Source organism: Narcine bancroftii, chromosome 3, assembly GCF_036971445.1.
Source record: "Narcine bancroftii isolate sNarBan1 chromosome 3, sNarBan1.hap1, whole genome shotgun sequence".
Classification (NCBI taxonomy): domain Eukaryota; kingdom Metazoa; phylum Chordata; class Chondrichthyes; order Torpediniformes; family Narcinidae; genus Narcine; species Narcine bancroftii.
The window spans coordinates 250741319-250764199 of NC_091471.1; the positions used below are offsets into that span (position 1 = coordinate 250741319).

The 22881-nt window shown below is 43.3% G+C and overlaps 1 protein-coding gene across 1 annotated transcript in view; it reads left to right on the plus strand.

Moving 5' to 3' along the window:
* LOC138758529 (ATP-dependent RNA helicase DDX39A) overlaps positions 1–21613 on the plus strand; it is a 39192-nt gene extending 17579 nt beyond the window's left edge. Inside the window, exons 6-11 of the mRNA XM_069927552.1 lie at positions 1617–1735; positions 8079–8210; positions 9450–9559; positions 9677–9821; positions 10473–10620; positions 21315–21613. Coding sequence (XP_069783653.1) covers positions 1617–1735; positions 8079–8210; positions 9450–9559; positions 9677–9821; positions 10473–10620; positions 21315–21331 — 671 coding nt within the window. The 3' untranslated portion in view covers positions 21332–21613. The remainder of the gene's footprint in view (positions 1–1616; positions 1736–8078; positions 8211–9449; positions 9560–9676; positions 9822–10472; positions 10621–21314) is intronic.
* The last annotated feature ends 1268 nt before the right edge of the window (positions 21614–22881 follow it).

Below are 22881 nucleotides of genomic sequence, written 5' to 3' on the forward strand. Positions count from 1 at the left end.
TGCGCCATCTTTCTGTTTCTTATTCAAGCTAACCTTTCAGCAGATTCTTAATCAAAGCTAGGTTCTGTTATTTATGATTGAAGCTGGACATGGTTGGTTTCTTTCTAGAATTAATTCCATATTCTGGATAACTATTTCTGCCATCCCTAAGGATACAGTGATGTATGCATGAATCCCCCAATAATTTTGATAGATATAAGGTTATATTTTAATATAATTCAAGAATTGTACCTGTCTTTTGAAAATTATTGTTCCTAGTTTATTTAAGAATCAAAGAAAAACGAGATGAGAAGATTTAGCATCTACACCACAAGGCATTAAATTAATATTTATTGGGGAAGGTACTGAGATCAGTTAGTAAATAAACAATAATTTGTTCTTGGATTCTGAATGAAAACACATTCTCTTCAGGAATGGAAACTTCTGGAAGCATTGCATTACTTTTGATGGCTGGAGAAGCTTAGTAAAGATGTGATGGGGTTGTTAGGAAGAGTGGCCAATCTGAGAACTGGGGTGTTGTAGATATTAAATGTGAAGTCATTTTTAAAAAGTGATTTTAGCCTGTAGGATGGTTATGGGGGTGAGGAATGCTGAATCAGGGAGAGGGGATGCTACTTAAATCTTTAATTGATTTGAAAGTTGTTTTCCTTGGCTTCAGAATCTAACACTGGGATTCATCCTCTCAGGACTGAGAATTTTTTCTACCCAAGGACAGGATTATTCAGATTCTGATTTCAATAAATTAGAAAATAATCAATTTCTGAATATAATAAGGTTTTTTATGAGAGTTAAATTGTGTTTGATAAGTTTGAGTTTTTTTTTTAAAGTATTTGATAAGGAGAGTTGATAGTGGGGCAAATAGGGCAGATTTCCAGAAGTCTTTTGCAAGGTGCCACATAAGAGGCTCGTAATAATCGGAGGAGGTCATGTGCGTCATTGAATATGGAAACGGGCAATTCAGACCACCACTTCCACACCAACCAGTCAGACAAATCAGGTGCTTGTTTCAACAATTCTTAACCTGCCAGTGGGTCTGCTTAACCCTAACCCCTCGGTCAGTGTATATTCACAGGGCACTTTTTTAAATCCTTCACCCTTAACTTAAATCCATCTCCTCCTGTTTTATTTACCTTTGATACAGGGAAAAGTTTCCTATGGTCTATGTTTATGTCTGTTAATTTTGTATACTTCAACCACCTCCACTCCAGGAAAAAACAGATTTAGCCCCTCCAGCCAGTCTCTTCATAATTAAAATTGTTTGTCATGTAGGGAACAGATTTGGGATAAATGGGTCCTTTTCAGGCTAAAAGGATGTGAAATCCCAAGATCAGTTCTTGGGCTTCAAATGATTCCTATTTACATTAATAACCTGGAGAATGGAATGTTTCCAAGTCTGACAATAAGCTAGTCGATGGAAGGGCTGGCTGTGATGAGGTTATTGCAATTCTATAATTTAGAGCAAATAATTGGGCATTCTAAATCAATCTGTGTTTATGTGGAGTAAAATGTATGGAATCCCAGGCTCTTGCCTTCCCCTGTAATCCTGGACTAGCCGGTTGCTTGGCCTCAGGGAAAACTTTGCAGGTAATGACAATTTTGATCTTGTTTGTTTGCAGACATGCGAAGAGATGTCCAGGATATTTTCCGTCTAACTCCTCATGAAAAGCAGGTCATGATGTTCAGCGCCACCCTAAGCAAGGAGATCCGTCCCGTCTGCCGCAAGTTCATGCAGGATGTAATTATTCATCTTTCTTACCACTACCCACAAGTTATTGATGAGCCACCGTCGAGGTTGCTTGATAAGAGTCAAGCAAGGCCTAATCTGGAATGGAATGGAACGGCATGGTGCTCCTCCTTGAAGCTCATCACCACATAATTATACCCATTGCAAGATTCATTTTTCACCAACTAGCTGTAGATAGTGCAGGTTAGACTCAGAAACCTCAAGTTTATATCCATGTATCTCCAGAAAAGATCACACTGTACGTGTTCCTGTTACAGACTCAGCCATATTGGGTCTGTGTTAAATGAGTGGAGTTATATTCAGAAACAGTCAGCAGAGTTATGGTTACACAAGCCTCCCACAATTTTCCAGAGAAGTTAGTTGCGATTTCCGGAAGATCCACGGTTTCGGGTATAGGGAGTGAGGTCATCACATTAGCTCAGTCCCGATAAAGATCAGCATGTTCCACTCGCTGATAGTTGTTCCCTGAAAGATGAAGGTTGTGAGGGGTTTTCCAACATAGCCACTCACGTCATTCAGTCAGCTCTTAGTTGCATTGTCTGGAAGATTATGCTCGTGCTCACAAGGAAGTTCTAGTTTAGTGCTCTAACAATGTCCAAATATCTGCAACCTCCAGAAGACCGGCATGTTTAGGGTGAAGCTATTTAAAGTTGGTCAATGCCCTGGTTATATATTCAGAAGAGAAATTTAATCTTAGTATCTTCAGAAGTGATCCCTGCTGTCGTCGAATGGAAGAAGATGTAGGGCTACGAATGGTGGCCGACGCAAGCGGTAGCCACTTGTGCATAATCATGTTATCTATCCAGTGGACTGATTCATCCATTGTGCCGCTGACCTTGAGACCTGCAACGGTCAAGGATGGCTGCAAGAGGACTCCACCTGCAACACAGCTTTACAAAGTTCTATTTCTTAATGTGGAATGGTTTGTATGCAACAGACTGTAATGAGGTGACTTGGCATATTGGCAGACTCCAGTAACTAGTGGAAACTATTTAAAACAAAAAAATTATGCCATGCACCATGAATAGTAGATTGGCCAGTAGCACTGCATTGAAATTATGGTTATGGTGACAGCATGGTATGTATGGAATGGGAATTTGGAATTCACTTTTCCATGAGTTCAGTAGAGGCTTGTTTGGTACTTGTGGTTAAAGCTAAAGTTTTCCGGTTTATTAATTTCCTATTTGATTCTGTTAGTATTTAATGACTATTTCTGAATGCCAAATGGGTTATTGTCTAGATCTAGAAGCTGATAAAACAATTGAATTGGTCAAGACCAAGACATGGTATGATGACTAGCTTAGAAAAGGAAACAGGTTCTGGAGCTTCTATGGTGGGATTTGAGCACTATTGTGATTTGCTTTTTTACTCAAGACCCTAATCTAGTTGGGTACCTGCAGAATTACTGGATGGCTTGTGTCATTAGTATTGTAGTGACGTGCAAGAGTCAGGCAGGTTTGAGAGATAATCGTGCAACATTATCCATGAAGAGTTGGAGGCTTCATCTTATTCTACTCTTCCAAATATTGATGTTTTTGAAAGTTTGTTTCCACTACCTGTTAGACATTGCATTTTAGATCACAACACTATAATTTTCTTTGGACACTCTCAAGTTCTGGTTACTGACTCTCTGTCTTCATGCTTCCTCTTCAGTTCATGATCTGCCATTGCAAGTCTGCATGAGTTTGATAGCTTTTTATTAAGCATTCTGTTTGCATTTCTGGGTTTTGCCTAACATAAGAGGTGTGTGGTCCGTTTCTGGCTATTCATTTCGTATTTCCCAGATGTGTAATAGCCAGGATTTTTTAATGCTGCTGCTGGCAACGTATCCCATGAGGCTAGTGTCGGTGTACCACCTTCATAGAACATTCCCAGTGAGCTCATTCATTATATTGTGTTTAACAGCAAGATCTTAATTAGCTGCACAATTGGCAAACCAGCATGGAGGGTTGTGCCTGCCTTGGTGCTGAATACAGATTAGATCATGTGCAGACTTTTCCAGTTAGTTATTGATATTTTGCTATTCAGCCTGCTGCTGCTTTTGCTTCCTTGTAACCTGGTAGCATTCTGTTGGATCTGAGCGGTAGTTGAAGCCCGCTGATGATGCTATTTGCATGCAGGCTTCGATGTTCAGGCTTGCATTTACCACAAGTACCAAACAACACTGCACTTGTGCAGGATTAACTGCTCCAACTCTAAAAGGGGCAGGTGGGTGGTGAGGGATAATAGCTCATTGACTTTACCTGGTGAGAGGTGTCGGGTAATTGATGTATATCAGCCAGCTCATAGCATGGGGAGCTGTGGTGTGAGCAGATGGTCTGAGAATGGAGTCCGTAATTGGGGGGAGGGTGGAGCTTTGCAGCTCTTTCTGTCTAGTGAAAATATGGACAAAACCTTCGTCAACTGAGGACAGATGACCTGAGGTTCCACGTCCCAGGGACCTGTGCCTACATTTGAGATCTGGCACTTACGGGCATGTGTAAATTGTCATTTCTGTGGTTAATTTGGAGGCCTTCGCCAGATTGTGTATCAAATGTTAGTGCTAGGTTTCGGTGAAAGGTTTTAATATTCAAGCATTCATTAAAAAGCCTTTCCGATATTAGTTTTTTGAGTGAATATAGGCATTTTCTCGATTGACTTGAAAGTTTTTAATTTGTAAGTGGGCTGTTCTCTGCATTATTATGTGCAGCTCCTACTGGCTCTTTATGGCTTTGTTCATGGGAAATTTGTCTCATCTCTTTTAAGAGGTGACCAAGAAGTCTGACTAGAGCAGAGCAATGGACGTAGTCGAGACGGACTATGTGCAAGGAAATAATTTGGGACCTTGCGACTAGCATCCTTTCTGAAACTCCCCCCCATTACCACCCATCGTCTGCCTTAGCTGAAGGTTGGAGTAATTCCTACCCCAGGTCTAGCCATTGCTGGGCATCTTCCAGACCATTGGCCACAGTGATATCTGCTTTTGTATCTCATTGCCTCTCTGCTGATCTGCGAAGCCATCTTGGGTTTCATTGGTAGTTCAAAAGCCGAAGTCAGTGCAATATAGAATTGTGGAGGCTTTAGGACAATGGTAGCTGTTTGAGCCATTGCACCATGGCATTCATAAAAGAGCCTCCCAACCTATGGTAATCCCACTATCCAGCAGGTGCCATTAGGCATGCAGCTCTCTATTCTTCAACATCCATCCATGTCCTTTTCAGTTTCTGGGTTTCTTCCTGTACTAACCACCAAGACAGTGGGTTCGAGGCCCCCACCTTTCATCTCTACTCTGCTAATTACTTCAAATTGATTTCCCTTGGTTTTTTTTACATGTTAAGGGAAGAAGCAGCTTCCACTCTTGCTTATCAAATCTTGAGGGCATAACTATCCCTTTAGTTAGAGAATTCTAAAGAATGCCACAAAACCTTTAGCTAATTTGTCCCTAAATAAATGAGTCCTTGCTTTTAAGTGGTGATCCTTGGTTCTAGATTCTACTACAAGGAAACATCATCTCCACATACACTCTTTGAAGACCTCTCAAGATCTTGTATGCTTCAGTTGGGTTACATGATCTAGCAGATGCGTGCCTTGCCTACCTATTCCCAGAACCAGTCCAGTAAACCAATGAACAATGTATGTCCAATGCATTTATATCATTAAGGAAGGAGACTGGGCCATAGCAACTTGAATATGGCCACACCATAACCCTGTAGAACTGAATTGGAACTGTTTATATTCCATTTCCTGTTCAGTGAATTGTTGGCTTTCCCATTTGCTGTAGGTGCATACAAGCCTTCCGTAAATTGTGCTTGCTCATACAGCCCCTCAGAGCTCTGTGATTTCAGAATTTGCTTTCATTTTTTTCTTGCCAAAATAGATTAATTCACATTTAAACTACCCTCCCCACCCATGACAAACACCTTTTTCCTCGATCTATTAATTTTTCTCTCATCTATTTCACTCAGTAGTTTCATTATAGCCTCTTCACAAGTTGGTTATCTTAGCTACTTGGTTAAATATTTCTGGTCCTCTTCAAAAGAAGACGATTCCTGCCTTTCCAATTTATCCTTATGACTTTTATCTTTCAGACCTGGCAACATTCGTAAATCTTCACTTTGTCTATTGAAGTCCTGACTTCATGTAATGATCAGTACTGGAACTGTAACCTAAATACAGGTACACAATCCTTGGGGGACAGTGTGTTCTGAATTTCAGATTTTTCTGGATTTCGGAACGCCAGATTTAAGCCCGCCCGACTCGCGCTGCTGGTCTCCGGTTCCCCCGCCCGCCTGACTCGCGCTGCTGGTCTCCGGTCCCCCGCCCGCCCGACTCGCGCTGCTGGTCTCCGGTCCCCCGCCCGCCCAACTCGCGCTGCTGGTCTCCGGTCCCCCGCCCGCCCGACTCGCGCTGCTGGTCTCCGGTCCCCCGCCCGCCCGACTCGCGCTGCTGGTCTCCGGACCCCGCCCGCCCGACTCGCGCTGCTGGTCTCCGGTCCCCCGCCCGCCCGACTCGCGCTGCTGGTCTCCGGTCCCCCGCCCGCCCGACTCGCGCTGCTGGTCTCCGGTCCCCCGCCCGCCCGACTCGCGCTGCTGGTCTCCGGTCCCCCGCCCGCCCGACTCGCGCTGCTGGTCTCCGGTCCCCCGCCCGCCCGACTCGCGCTGCTGGTCTCCGGTCCCCCGCCCGCCCGCCCGACTCGCGCTGCTGGTCTCCGGTCCCCCGCCCGCCCGACCGACTCGCGCTGCTGGTCTCCGGTCCCCCGCCCGCCCGCCCGACTCGCGCTGCTGGTCTCCGGTCCCCCGCCCGCCCGCCCGACTCGCGCTGCTGGTCTCCGGTCCCCCGCCCGCCCGCCCGACTCGCGCTGCTGGTCTCCGGTCCCCCGCCCGCCCGCCCGACTCGCGCGGCTGGTCTCCGGTCCCCCGCCCGCCCGCCCGACTCGCGCGGCTGGTCTCCGGTCCCCCGCCCGCCCGCCCGACTCGCGCTGCTGGTCTCCGGTCCCCCGCCCGACTCGCGCTGCTGGTCTCCGGTCCCCCGCCCGCCCGACTCGCGCTGCTGGTCTCCGGTCCCCCGCCCGCCCGACTCGCGCTGCTGGTCTCCGGTCCCCCGCCCGCCCGACTCGCGCTGCTGGTCTCCGGTCCCCCGCCCGCCCGATTCGCGCTGCTATCTCTCTCTCCCCACTTGCTGGGTTTTGGAGCTTTCTGGATTTTAGATGTCCAGATAAAAGATTGTGTACCTGTACTGGTTCTTTCATCATCTCCATGCACTTGTGTCTGCCTTTGCTAATAAAGTAATCATTACATCTTTCTTCCCACCATTCTTTCCGCAGCAAGGATCTGGAGTCACACCCTTCAAACACCCTTTATGCAGCACCTCTGAAGCTTTCTCACTTCAGAGCATTGAATTCCACTTGGCCCTTTTTCAGCTCAACTTCTCAAACAAAGTTGTATAACTTAGCTCCTCATTTTGAAACTGTTAGAAATGAATGCTGTATCGTGTCCTGTGTATTTAAATCAAAATGATTAAGGCAGGACAGGAGTGTCCAATGTGTAACACCTTTCCAGTCACACCAGTAGCTATATACCCACCACTGAGCTGAATTGAATCTTGTGCCGTTCTTCCTTGCTCCACATGGGCTTTAATTCTGAACAATTGCCATGACGTCTTGTCAGAAGCCTTTTAACATCCATAGACCCTCTTTTTAATCTGCTAAAGTTTGCTTTTGCTTTTCTCTTAACATAACCACACCATCTAAATGAATATCTTCTCTTTTTAAAAAAAAGTAACATTAACAGTCTCTGGGTTGGCAATAGTTAATTTGTTTTTCCATGATTAGACAACTAAGCTGCTAATTAGCCTAAACTGTGCTTTAAATAGTGTCTGATTCTCACTACTACTGAAACATTTGAAGCCCATGCACTGAGAAGTTTGGTCATTGATCCATAATTTCAGTGCTCCCTTGAGCAGATGAAAGTGTACATTCAGACATCCAAAGCTAAACAGTGACATGAAGCACTTGGGATAGAAAGCAGAATTGAATAATGCACTTCGTGTAGAGCAGATGAAACTAGGGTCATTGAAAATGCTGTGGAGTTGTAGTTTTGAATTCAGATGGGTTTCCTGATTAGTTTCTAAAACTCCAGCCCTGGTACTTCTGTCACACAGATATCTTGTCTGGTGGTCTAGCTTTAAAGGGCTGGCTTATTAAAGGATGCTGGAATGTATTATTGAACTTGAATTGGGCATTATTAGTGATTAGTCAGAAGTTGCTGTTATTTTTAAATGTAAAGGTTTGGAAAATGACCCCAAGGAGCAAAGTAAATTTCAGATGAAATGTCACATGTTTCTTGTTTTTCTTTAGCCCATGGAGGTGTTTGTTGATGATGAAACTAAGCTGACGCTTCACGGATTGCAGCAATATTATGTTAAACTAAAGGACAATGAGAAGAACCGAAAACTGTTTGATTTACTCGATGTTTTGGAATTTAACCAGGTGGGTTGAGTGAAAGTCGAATAAATTTTACTCTGCAAAACCTAGCCATTTCCTTTTTTTCTATTTACTTTCTATTCCTGTAATCGGTTATATCTGATGGATGCCAGTTTCACACCAAGGTGACTACTACGGCACAGCCTATGAAATGGGAACGTTAATGTAATCTGTCATCCTTTCCATCGAGATGCTGATGAATCGTAACTCCCATCTAATTGCCATTTAGTTAAACTTTTAATACCCCAGCTTAAAAAAAACTCCATTTTGAAATTTTAAATGATCACCAAACCAGTTTACTGTTCTGCAGTTTTTTTGAGGATGAGGGTATCCTGACCTCACCTCCAAATATTTTCAAGTTATGCTTGCCACTTCTGGCCTTACCCATGAAAGCCCATCTTATTTAAAATTTGGATAGAAGGCGAGATGGTCAGAATTTTTCTCTTCCGGTTAAAAATGTCAAATGCTAAAACAGCCATTCTCAACCTTTATCCACTCAAAGTTTATAGGCCACCTTCCCTGTGAAGGTTAATTGGTTTCTTCTGTACTTCTCTCCTACTGACTACATACAAACTGTAAAAAAAAAAATCCGTCCATGGTCCCCTTAAATATGCTGTGGCCCCTGGGATGCGGGTGTCATACAGCGTCCATTCAGAATGTTTTAGTACAGCTGTGCATTTAAGTTGGGAGGGGGAGGGCAGTGGTGGTTAAAGGAGATGTGGACAATTATTTTATCACTTGTAAGTACCTGGAATGGGCTGCAGAAGCAGGCACAATAGTAACATTTAACATGAATATGTAAGAAATTGATAGTTTTTATCATGTGCGGTCAGAGGAGATTTAGTTTATTTTCATGCTCAGTGCAGATATCAGGGCCTGTTTCTGTGCTTTGCTGTGTTCTATATCTCAATTACCTCATTCCTGCTAAATGAGTTTTTAAACAGAAAATATGAAAGATCATCAAAATTCCTGGGTTATTCCTTCATTGGCTGTCTAACTTATAAGTACATTATTGGCTCTGGACCAAGACAGAGGGACAATGTTAGATTCTGCCATCCAGGGAAGAGTGAATAGTACTGAGAGGTTATTTTTTTTAAAGTGATGTGAGTCATTCTTTCCCCCCCCTCCCCCCATTGACACACCAGAATTGTTGAGCATTGGGATCTGTCTACATTCTTCCCAATGATTTTGCAGTGCTCAGAATCCTCACTGACTTGGCACATATAATGCTGGTATTTCTTGCAGGTGGTGATCTTTGTGAAGTCGGTCCAGCGTTGTGTGGCATTGGCACAGCTGCTGGTGGAGCAGAACTTCCCCGCAATCGCTATTCATAGAGGGATGGCGCAGGAGGAAAGGTTAGTGTTGCTTGATTGATGTTTCAGAATTGCTTGTTCAGTTGATGCTTTTAACATTTGTGAAGATGGCAGGCCTTAGAGAATTTTCTCTTCCTCATCCCTTGTCTTGCTCTCCAGGTTGTCACGCTATCAACAGTTCAAAGATTTTCAGAGACGTATCTTGGTGGCAACAAACTTATTTGGCCGTGGAATGGACATTGAACGAGTGAACATAGTTTTCAATTATGATATGCCTGAAGACTCTGACACATATCTGCACAGGGTGAGAATCCCGCGCTGTAAACATCTAGACTGATGTTGAAGTCTGGTTGAATATATTTACAGGATTTATGATATCTTGTTATATTTTCTCTAATTTGCTATTGATTATTTTCTACAACCTATGAACTCAGCTGGTCTTGTATCATCCTATGGAGACCAGCTGTGTTCCTCCAACATTTCTGTGTGTTTTTACTTCCTACAACCTAACTGCTAGGTCAGCATCCTTTGTTTTTCCACCTGTTGGCCATTCATGTATACTAATGGTCGGTTTCTCATGGGACCACAGAATAACATAATGCTTAATGAGAAAATCCCTGATAATGACAAGACAGAAGTTCGAAGATATCCCTGTATAACTTGGGTTTGTTTACCCTTCCCAACTGCTTGAGAAGATGTCCTTTTTGTATTGTGTGCAGTGGTGACAGAGAATTTGAGAGTAGGTTTGAATGTGGCCTTGCGGTGTCCTCTATTGGTGGGTCAGCATCTATGATGGGAAGGGAAATAGAGGAGAAGGGTTGATTGGTGATCTTGGTGCCTTAGTGTTACCTTTAAGAGCATATTATTCTGCCTGTAATGCTGTGTATTTGACCAAAATAAAGTAGCTTCCAGTTAAATAAGTGATACGATGACATTTTTTGTAACCTTTTTGCAGGTTGCACGTGCGGGTCGATTTGGGACCAAAGGTTTGGCAATTACCTTTGTGTCTGATGAAACAGATGCAAAGGTTCTGAATGACGTACAGGATCGGTTTGAAGTCAATGTTGCTGAGCTACCAGATGAAATTGACATTTCTACTTACAGTACGTATCAAGTTTACATTATTCTCTGCTGACCCTTGTTTGAAAGTATTTTGGAGGGAGACAGCCAAACAAAACGGCTTTGGGAAAGTTCCAGTGAATGAGAGTTTGGAGCTCTGGACAAAACTGGGGCACACAGGAAGGACTGGTAAGGGCAAAGGTCAAAAAGTTTGTACTTTCAAATAAGTCGGTGACAGTGATTATATTGACACGATCAGTCCTTTTGACTTGTCTGCGCCTTTTATGCAGCTCTCACACTGTCTTTCTCTTACCCTTCTCCACTGGAGCAAATGAGTGAGAAACTGGAGAGACTCAGCAGGTCAGGCAGTATCCATGGAGAGAAATGATCAGTGTTTTAGGTCTGAGCTCTTTATGATCAAGTACAGTAAAATCCCCAGTATCTGGCACGTATGGGGATTGTGGATGCCAGATGTGCAAATTTTTCTGGTTAACTCAAGCTCATTCTTACAATGTCTAACTACAGCACCAGCATTAAGAATAAACAGAATAAAAGATAAAAGACTGTGTAAAATGTTAAGTAATTTGGAGGGGGATAAAAACAGTATTGTAGTCCTTAATTATGTAAAGTTCACTTTAATCAGGTAATTCCCATAACATTTAAATTTGAACCCTGATCACTGGTGCTATAACCACTGGAGCTAACTGCCACCATCATAATTAACCCATCCTCCCCAAGTTTACAGATAAAGTCTTACTAATATACTTAATACTGCACTGGCAGGGATAGGGAGACACTGGGAGAGTCGCCCCAGCAGTGAGCAGCATCAGAACGGCTCTTCACCCTGGGCACTACCATTTTATTCAAACTTTATTGAAACTTTATTCAAACAGCTGCTGCGGGTGTTACACGACCAAGGCGCTCCACTGGCTGAATATTTGCTCCCATCTTCACCAAGGGGCTGTGCCTTTCTTTGGAAAACATTTATTTTTGCAATTTAAAATTTTTATTTATTCTTATTCATTCAAATTATTTCTTCTGGGGGTTTTTTTGCTGGTTGGTTGGGTTACCAGTTGCTGGAATTCCAGATATAGGGGATTTTACTGCATATGAAGAAGTTGGGGAGGCTTTGTGATATATTGAGCAGAAGGTTAGAGATGTGAAAAGACAGGTGGTGGGAGGGGAAGGTTTGTGAGAAAGGTAAGAAGAGATGGTAACAATGGAACCAGATAGAGGTGGGGCATTTGCCTAAAATTAGGGGTGGGGGGGGGGGAAATCAACATTTGTACTATTCAGTTTTAAGGCTGCACAAGAGAAATATATTGTAGCTCAAGGTTATATTTAGTCCCACTTTGGCAAGGCAAGGACAAATATCTGTGTGGGGATGTCTCTGACATCTCTCTGCTTTCTGGACCCCTGTCTCTAGCTGTGAATCTTTATTACAAACTGTCTCTCGCAGCTACCTGGTCACTGATTGTATGAACATTATCGCTTTCTCTCTATTCTTCCACCACATCTGTTCCCAGGATTAGGTCTTTCACTCCAGGACACCTAATAGCCTGAATACAGCACCTAGTATACCCTGATCTCGGAAGCTAAGCAGGCTCAGGCCTGGTCAGTACTTGGAGGGGAGACAGCCAAGGAACACCAGGTGCTGTAGGTTTCTGTGAGGGGCGCTGGACAGCGTGGCGACACTATTTTCCTAATAGTAGACAAAATTAAAGAACTTCATTTATGTTACATTCTATTAAAAAAATGTATTACGTGACAATAGTAGAACCTTTTACATCTTTCTTTCACAAATGTCATTGATACATCCACTTTCACCTCACCTCATCACAGGGAGAACAAGGACAGTGCTCCTTGCTTCCCACCCCACCAGCCTCCATATCCAACATCCTCTCTGACATGTCCATTACATTCAGAGCGATCTCACTCCTGGCCCTATCTTTGCATCCCAGCACTTCTGGGGATCCAAGGAATGGCAGATGGAATCTAACTTTGACAAATGTGAGGTGTTCCATTTTGGTAGATTAAATCTGAGCAGGGCCCACAGTAAAGGTAGAGTCCTAGAGTTTTGTGGAACACAGCCCCAGGAGTACAGGTAGAGTGGAATGTGGAGACACAAGTAGGTAGGGTGGTGAAGATGTATTCGGCATGCCTGCGATCATCAGTCAGAGCATTGAGTACAGAAGCAGGAATGTCATAATTGTACAGGACATTGATGAAATGTGTGCATTTCTGATCACCCAGCTGTAGGAATAATGTAATTAAGCTGCAGAGATTCACAAGGATGTTAATAGGATTGGAAGGCTTGAGTAACATGGATAGACTGGAGCTTTTGTTTCCCTGATGCATGGGCAGCTGAGAGATGGCCTTGTGGAAGTACCTAAAATCATGAGGGGAGAACAGAAAATTAAAGCACAGTGCAGGCCCTTTCACCCATGATGAAATAAAACACGTAAATTTGTAGACATTGTTGTTGAAGTAAAAACACAATGCTGGAGAAACTTGGCTGGTTAAACAGTGTTCTTTAGATAGCAAAGGTAAAAATACATAACCAACATTTTGGGCTTGAGCTTTTCATCGGGGTCAGCCTTTAATGTGTGGACCTATGGAAACCTATTCCACAATCTTAACTTTTCCCCACATTGCACCTATAACCCATGTCTATCCAAAATTCTTTTGAATGTCACTATTGTACCATCCACCACCTCCCTGGCAATGCATTCCAGAGACCCAAAAAAAAACCCATGTGACACCACCATCACCCCAAAATGTCTCTCCACTCACCTTAAACCATGTCCTCTGGTATTTGCTATTTGAGCCCGGGAAAAAGATGCTGCGTCTCAGCCCCTCATAATCTTATAAACCTATTGTCGCTCCTCATCCTTTGTCACTGCCATTAACCACATACTCTGCTTTCAAATTTTACCTTTCAAAATGCATCACTTCTCACTTAATCCGGATAGAATATTTGCCACTTTGCCTGACTGCATCCTGTCAATATCCTGTTGTAACCTTCAACACTATCTACAATACCTCTAGCCTTTGAATCATCTGAAAACTGACCCACCCCTCCACTTCATGCAGGTTATTTGTAAAACTCTCAAAGAACAGTAGTCCAAGAACAGATCCCTGCAAAAATACCACTAGTTAGTGACCTCTGTTCCATCTACTCCTACCCTCTGCTTTCTGAAATTCTGAATCCATGCCTCGTGACTTTTTGAATGAGCCGACCATGGGAGAATCTTGCATCTTACTAAATTCCACATAGACCACGTGCATTGCCTTTTCCTTGAAAAATTCAATAAAGCTAGTGATGCATTAATTGTCTCACAAAGTTTGACTGACTGTACCTGAGAAGACTACACTTCTTGAAATCCTGTCCTTGGGAATCCTCCAACAGTGGTCCCCACCACTGACGTAAAACTTACTGGTCTGTAATTCCCAGGATTCTCCATCTTAAACAAGTGGACTATATTTGCCATTCTCCAATCCTCCAATACCTCCCCTGTTGCCAAGAGGATACAAAAATTGTCTCCAACCTCCAGCAATCTGCTCCTGTAATAACCTGGGGTATATCCAATCCTTTCTTTCTCATGCTCCAGAATGATACCTATACACAGAACCTATTTTCATGTCTTATATACACATAATTAAAATTAAGTATTATTAAGAAATAGTCACGAAGTTGTTTCAGCATTCTCGCTGCCTGTGGGAAGAAGCAGTAACTCAGCCTAGCGGTTCTGGCTCTATTACTTCTTACCTCTTCACTGACTGGAGTAACTGGAAGATCTGTGCGCAAGGTGATATAGATTCCTCACAGATTCTTCAAACTGTTCCAATGTACGTTCAAAGTTCGTGCCTAATCCCAACTAAATTAAACACTTTCTCATTTTGTCTGCTCCTATTCTTGTCCATAGCTATGCTAAAGGTCAAGGAGTTGGGCACTAACACTGAAATGCTGCCCCCATCAAAAAATTTGTCACCTGGCCAGCTAACACAGTACTAGATTCAGAAAGTCTCTTCTATAGTTGGCTTGTCTACGTAAGGCATCAGGAATCCTTGGACATGCCTGACTTATTCTGCCCCGTTCGAACCTTTTACACTCAGGAGGTGCTAGTCAACATGAGGGAAATTGAAGACTCCCATGACCACTTTCCATAACCTGCTTGCCTGCCTGAACTCTGTGTCCTGGTGGCTATTTGGGGGTCCAGACTAATCCCATAAGAGTGATTGCTCCCTTCCTGTTTCTTTCATAGATGAGGTCTTAAACTTTTTCCAAATGTAGGGGAGTGAAAGATTTGAGGGCAACAATTTAAAATGAGAGGGGAAATTATTAAAAAGGACATCAGGGGTAACTTTTTTTTTTACACAGAGGGTGTTGGGTGCGTAGACAGGTTGCCAGTGGAAATGGTGAGGGTAGGTGTCATTGTGGAATGTAACAGCATTTTGGACAGGTATATGGATAGGGCAGATTTAGAAGGATATGGTCTGAGCACAGGCCAATGGGAATAACTATGGGTCGCCATGGACGAACTTGGCTTGTTTTGTGCTGTATGCTGTACCAAGGTAGGCAGTTGTCCTGTTCCAGGAGGGGGGAATGAGTGAGAGCAGGAGCCAGCTCTTTCACCAGTTTATTTGGTCTTCAGTGGACAGGTAGTGTTGAGGTAATGCCTGTCTTTCAGGGTACTTTTGAAAACTGGACGTTTCCACCAAAACTAAGGACTCAGCATCAGGAAATGTAACGACTGCGCTTAATTAAAAAGCTGTGGTGAAGGTATTGAAATTGGACAAGGGGCATGGAGGGGTTAAGAATAATCAACATTCACCAGGTTCTGTTTGTCATCCTTACCCCTCCCACTCTCCTCATTAAACCAGCTCTCTCCCTTCTCCACTCTCAGTCCTGATGAAGAACTGGCCCAAAACAGCAAATTTTTTATCCATTGATATGCTGCTCAAAACGCAGAGTTCCTCCAGTAGGTTGTTTATTACTCCAGATTCCAGCATCTGCATTGAATATTTGGCCTGAGGTTGTTGAGTGCTTCCCGTGTTCCCATCCGAAGTGAAGGTTCACTAGAAAGGCTTATGAATGAAGAGAAAATCCAGCGTTTCCATGACAGCTTGAGCCATGATTAGTAACTTTGAACCATAAAAAGTACAGCAAAAAAAACCAGTCCTCTTTGTGCCCAATCATTTTGTTTGCCCCCTAGTCCCACTGACCTGCTCCCGGTCCATCGCCCTCCTATCTCTCCCATCCATGCACCTGTCCAAATTCCTCTTAAATGTTAGAATTGAGCCCACATTCACCATTTCAGCTGCAAGCTTGTTCCACACCCTCACCACTCTCTGTGAAGTTCCCCTTCATGTTTCCCCTAAACTTTTCCCCTTTCACTCTGCCCATGTTCTCTGGTTTGTATCTCACCTACCCTCAGCCTATCTACATTTACTCTGTCTATCCCCCTCATAATTTTAAATACCTCTATCAAACCTCCTCTCATTCTTCTATGCTCCAGGGAATAAAGTCCCAACCTGTTTAACCTTTCCCTGTAATTCAATTCCTGAAGTCCAGGCCACATCCTAGTAAATCTTCTCTGCACTCTTTGTATCTTAATGATATCTTTCCTGTAGTTAGGTCACCAAAATGCACACAGTACTCCAAATTTGGCCTCATCAATGGCTTATACAACTTTAACATAGCACCCCTATACTCAATGAAAATGCACACTGCTGGAAGAACACAGCATCTAGCCTGGCCTGCTGTGTTCTTCCAGCATTTGTGTATTTTCCTTTTATTCCAGCAGATTTTTAAAATTTTGTACTCAATACTTCGATTTACGAAGACCAGTATGCCAGAAACACTTTTTACAACTCTTTCCATCTGTGATGCCACTAACAAGGAATTATGATCTGTATTCTCCGATCCCTCTATCCTACTGCACTCCTCATGACCCTACCATTTACCATGCATGCCTTTTCTTAGTTTGTCCTTCCAAAATGCAACACCTCATACTTGACTCCATTAAATTCCATCTGCCATTTTTCAGCCTATTTTTCTAGCTGATCCATATCCCTCTGCAAGCTTTTAAAACCACCTTCGCTGTCCACAACACCTCCAAACTTAGTGTCATCTGGAAACTTGCTGATCCAATTTACCACGTTACCCAGATCATTGATATAGATGACAAACAACAATTGTCCCAGCACCAATCCCTGAGGCACATCACTAGTCACAGGCCTCCAGTCTGAGAAGCAGTCTTCCACCTCTACAATGGCTTCTCCCGTCCAGCCATTGTTGAATCCAGTTCACCATGAATGCCTAGCATCTGAACTTCCCTGACTAACCTCCTGTTGGGACCTTGTCATAGGCTTTACAGAATCCATGTAGACAACATCCACAGCCTTTCCTTCATCAACTTTCCTGGTAACCTCCTCAAAATTCTATCAGATTGGTTAAACACGACCTACCACGCACAGAGCCATGTGGACTATCCCTAATCAGTCCATGGCTATCCAAATAATTGTATATCTGATCTCTTTCAATGTTATCTGGCTTGATGCTAACGGTGTAGGTTACTTGGGTCTCAGGATACATATTTGGATTTTTTTTAATATCCACCTGTTTAAATATAATTTGGCAAAGTGGTCAAATTGGTCATTTCTCATTGGGCCTTGAGAGTGAGATTTTGCTTTACTTTGGAGATTACTGCCACATAAATTGGGAATGTTAAAAATGAACTGAGACACAGTTTGAAGATGTGTTTCCTCAAATCTAAGACTTTTGTGATTATAATGAGGATTCACTTCATTCTTAATCCATCTTGCCCTTTTCAAAGCTCCCTCCTGAAAGATGCGTTGATCAGATTTGATCATTGAGGTTGTGCATTGAATTAAGTGGGTTTGAATTCTAGACTCCGTTTTTGTCGCAATTTTTTTTTAGAGAATGTTAGCGTGCTGTTCTGGCCCAATGAACCTGTGCTAAAATACACACGTGACCAATGAACCTAACCCCGTACATTTATGAAAGCGTGGGAGGAAATCTGCATGGTCACAGGGCAAATGTACAAGCTCCTAGCAGAGCAGCAGCTTTGAATCCTATTGCTGCTGCTGTAAGCTCTGCCACCCTGCTTTTACAACAATAGAACACTACAGCACAGACCCATCCACCTGCAGCCTAACTATAGATCTCCATACCCCCGCCATCCAATCTCTTAAATGTCAAAATGGAGCCCACATCTACCTCTGCTAGCAGCTCATTCTATGCTTTCACTACCTTCTACAGAATAGTCATAAAACGTGGAAACAGACCCTTCGGCCCAATTTGCCTGTGCTGATCAAAATGTCCCATCTGCATGCATTTGGCCCATATTTCCCCCTTAACCAAACTTATCCACATAACTGTCCAAATGTTTCTTAAACTTCAGGTTTCTGCTAAATCTCTTTCCGCCCCCATCCCCCAAATCTTAAACCAGGAGTCTCAAAAGTGGTCGATATCAACTCCTTGGGGTTGATGAACGGCAGGGGGGGTCGATTGAACTTTTGAAAATAGCCAATCTTTCGCAAGATGGGGCCTTGGTGGCCACCATGTTCTATTTGGCTTCAGCCTTTTAGTAAGTAGGAAGGGGAGGACTAATAGAGCAGAGAAGAAGGGGGGTATGTGTCCAACACTGCTCCTGTTGACATCCTGCCCACATCCTGGCGCCTCAACTACTCCACGGTTTCCATGTCTGGGGGGGTTAATGAGGTATCGAGGATTTCATGAAGGGGTCGATGGTCCAAAGGGTTTGGGGAGCCCTGCTGTAAACCTACATCTTCTGGTTTCTGATTTCCCATACTCGGGGCAAAAGAGAGTCCATTCACCTGGTCTGTTCCTTTCATGATTTTGCATACTGCTCCTCATCCTCCTGCGGTTCAAGGAGTAAAGCCCCAGCCTGCTCAACCTCTTCTTATAGCTCAGGTCCCAAGTCCTGGCAACATCCTCATCAATCTCTGCTCTCTCTCCAGCTTGTCGCCAAAGCAATGCAGTATTTCAAATGGGACTCACCAATGTACAACTGTTACATGGCCTCTCAATTTCTAAATTCAATACTCTGATAAAGGCCAATGTGCCTACCTGCATTACTAATTTTGTAGAGCCTCTGCTGTACAAGATCCCTACCATTCACTGTGCAAGTCCTACACCACTTAGTGTTAATCATAAATTTGCTAATCGTGCCATGTATGCTTTCATTTAAATCATTAACATTTCACCAAACTGCAATGGGCTCAGCACCGAACCCTGTATCATACTACTTGTCACAGGCCTCCAATCTGAAAGCAACCTTCCACCATCCCCCTGTGCTTTAAAGCTAAATTCTGCTCATTTATCTTGGATCTAACCTTCCAGAGCAGCCTAATGTATGGAACCTCATTGAATGCTTTGCTGAAACCCATAAATGCAACGTCTTGAGCTCTGCTGTCAACAATCTTGGTCACATCTTCAAAAAAACCCTCAGATTTGTGAGTCTTCCCACTTACAAAACCGTGCTGGTAATCCCTAATTAGCCCTTGTGCATCAATGTACAAGTATAGCTTCTATCTCGGAATACTCCAGTAACTTACTGCCATGTCGTTCTTGCAGATTTGCTGCAGTCATCGGGCACCTCACCTGTACTTAATGACAACTCTTGTATTCCAGCCAGAGCACCTGCTGTTTGCTTCTGCAGCTCCTCACAGTGGCCTTGCGTATATCTGATCAGGCCCATGAGATTTGCCTCAACTGTAATACAAACTGATCTGAAAGACACAAGGACTGGAGAACTCAAGCCAGTCATTGGTAGTGCCTTTCAGATCAGTTTGTATTACAGTTGAGGTTCTAAAGGTCCATGGTAAAAATGGAGAAGTACTCATTGACCACATTGATTCCAGGATGGAATCTCTTGTATTCCTTTATCCTTTATCCTTTATGTACATGTACTCTCTTGGGATTATCTGTGGGTGATCTGCCAGAGCTACCTTCCCCTTAGCTCTCCTGATTTTTTAAATCTTGCTCCTCACTTCCCAAAACTCCTCCAGGTATCCCAGATGATTATACCTGTCCCGTGCCTCCTTGCTCTTGAAGGCAACATGATTTCCTTATGGTTCCAATGTCTGGTCTTTCATTCCTAGTCTCTTGTCAATACATTTTTTTTTAAAAACAACCTATTTTCCAAATGTTCCTTTTCCTTTAAACAACCTGTTCCAATTAACTTGAGCTAGTTCTTCTACCTTCAAAGCCAGCCTTGCCCCAGTTCCAAATTTTAACTCGTGATCCTACCCTGACTCTCCAAAACAAATATAACAGTGGCCCCCTGGTCCCCAAAGGCTCATCCACAAGTACTTTATCCACTTGCCTGTCCCAATTTCCCAAGACAGGATCAAGCGTTGCCCTCTCCCTTGTGGGACCTTCTGCATATTGCTGGAGGAAACTTAATGTCAGCGCATTTGGTAAATTTCACCATGTTTTGTACAACTTCCAACATCCCAACTCCCGTATTCGATACTTTGACTTCTGAAGGCCGAGGTTTGAAGGTTTACTGGATGGCCCTATCTACCTCTGATCCCACTTTTAAGGGATCTTCCCAGATCCATCTATTCATCTGCATACTGCGGTTTCCTATTGTTTACTGTGCAAATCCTACCTTGGTCCATCCTCCCAAAGTGCCACATCTCACTTCTCCATATTCAATTCCAGATGCTGCTGCAAGCCTTTCTTTTCATCCATTCCACCCTCAATCTTGGTGTCGTCGTCGATAAATTTGACTATTCAATTCACCATATTAACCAGATTGTTGAAACAGGACAAACAGCAATCCCTGAGACTCACAGGCTTCCAGTCAGAGAGGCAATCCTCTAGTACCATTCAGGCTTTTCCCACAAAGTCAACGAGTAATCCAGTTTACTACCTCATCCTGAATACTGAGCGACTGAACCTTGACCAAGTTTCTATGTCAAAGCCTGACTGAATTCCATGTAGTTAACACCTACTACCTTTGTCAACTTTCCTGGAAACCTTGAAACTCTTGTTTAGTTAAGGCGTGACCTACTACCTCACAAAACCATGTTGACTACAAGTCAACTATCTTACGACCATAATTTGGGATCAATGGGTACACCCACACGCAATTAAGCGAGACCATATATTTTAAAGATTTTTAACAAATGAATCTTTAATGAAGAATATAAACATATGTATAGTACATTACCTTCAATAAAGATACTTCCTCAATCCCTATATGAACTTCTAGTATATAATAAAGTCATTGGACTCTGGTGTTTGGCTGCCACAGGAGTGTGGACTTTAGGGCTGCCATCGGGAGCGGGGACCACTGTATACAGTACTTTTAATACAAAATACATACTGGTACAGTAATTTTAATAAAGAATTTTTAAAAATTCAGTTGTATGTGCGAGTGGTCTTAACTTGCGTAAGTCGGAAGTCGAGGACTACCGGTATTCCTCATCAGTCCCTAATTATCCAAGTACCTTCCACATATTTACCCACCAATGTCATGCTCATCGGCCTACAATTTCTCAGATGCTTCTGAAGAGCCTTTCTTAAACAACAGACAGCATTAGCTTTCCTCCATCCTCTGGCACCTCACCTATGCCTAGGATGTTTGAAACACCTCTGCTAGGGCCCTGCAATTTCTGCACGAGACTTGGATTTTCTCTGATTTGAAATTAAATGTGTTCTGTTGATTTTCTTGTCTTCCAGTTGAACAAAGCCGGTAGAATCTGAGTTGGCAAGATCAGAAGCTGTCTCGAGGAAAGTTGCTCTTGTTAATTACTCATTGGAGTCTTCTGTCGACAAGATGGGAAGATGACCTAACATTTCTTTTGTCGATACCTACTTTTTTTTAAAAAAGGCGTTTACTGGATTGGAATTTGTGTGGAAGAATTGAAGCTTTTATACATCCATGGATCAGTTTTAATTTGTTTGTATATTGCTCTTTCTGCCTGTCTTTACTCAAAGGTGGTTTGTTGGTTAATAAATCAAATCAGTTTTTAAAAATATCCACTGACTTTGAAAATTACTTATTGATGAGGTAAGATTGGTAAATGTGTTGAGCTGGCAAGAACACAAGAATGTTGGAAATGGGAGGAGGGTTCAAGTGGTCTAACGTGCCTCCACCATTCCATTAGATCGTGGCTGATCCGGCTGAGGACTCCATTCCTCCTACCCATAACTCTGTGTCTTAAATAAGTACCAGGCAGTTGCTACTGCTTCCTTAGGAAAAGAATTCCACCGATTCACTACTCTCTAGGAGAAGCAATTCTTCCAAACTGACTCTTGAATCTTTTGACTATGGTCCTACTGTGGTCCTCTCTTTACACCTAACCGTATGACAGTAGCACCACCTACAAATTCACTGAGTCAGCAGACAGGAGGTAGATTGAAAACATGGCTGAATGGTACAGCAACACCATTCCCTAAAAATTGATCAGCAAATTCCAAGACCTGGGACTCAACACCTCACTGTGTAATTGGATCCTGGATTTCCTCACCTCCAGACCACAATCAGGATTGGTCAAAACATCTTCATAGTCTCCATCAGTACTGGAGCAGCAGAGGACTTCGTTCTTCGCTCCCTGTTCTACTCACTGCACCTAGGAGTGTGTAGCTTGGTACCACAACTCCACTATCTACAAATTCAATGACGATACCACGGCAGTGGGTTGGATGAAAAGAGGCAAGGAGTCAGCAAACAGGAGGGAGATTGAAAACTTGGTTGAATGATGCAAGCTTGCACTCAGTGTCACCAAAACCAAGGAGATGATTGTTGACCAGGATGGAAAACCAGAGGTGTACAATCCAGGGATTATTGGGGGGGGATCTGCGGTGGAGAGGGTGAAGTTCTTTGGAGGATCATTCCTGGATCCAACACATAAATGGCATCGTGAAGAAAGCATATCCTCTCAGGAGTTTGTGGAAGTAACCCTCGGCAAATTTATATGGATGTGTGATGGAAAGTGCGCTGACCAGCTGCATGTCTGGTATGGGAACCCCAATACCCCTGGGCGGAGAGCCCTGCAAAAGGTAGTTGACAAAGCCCAGGACATCACAGGCAAAACCCTCCCCTCTATCGAGAACATCTACAGGGAACACTGCCATCAGAGAGCAACAGCAATCATCATGGATCCGCCCACGCTGTTGCCATCAGGAAAGAGGTCGAGGTGCGCAACAAGAAGCACCCAGGAGCAGCTGCTACCCCTCCACCATCAGACACTTAGTTGAATTTTTTCTCTGTATTGCACACTCAGTTTGCTTGCATTTCATTTGT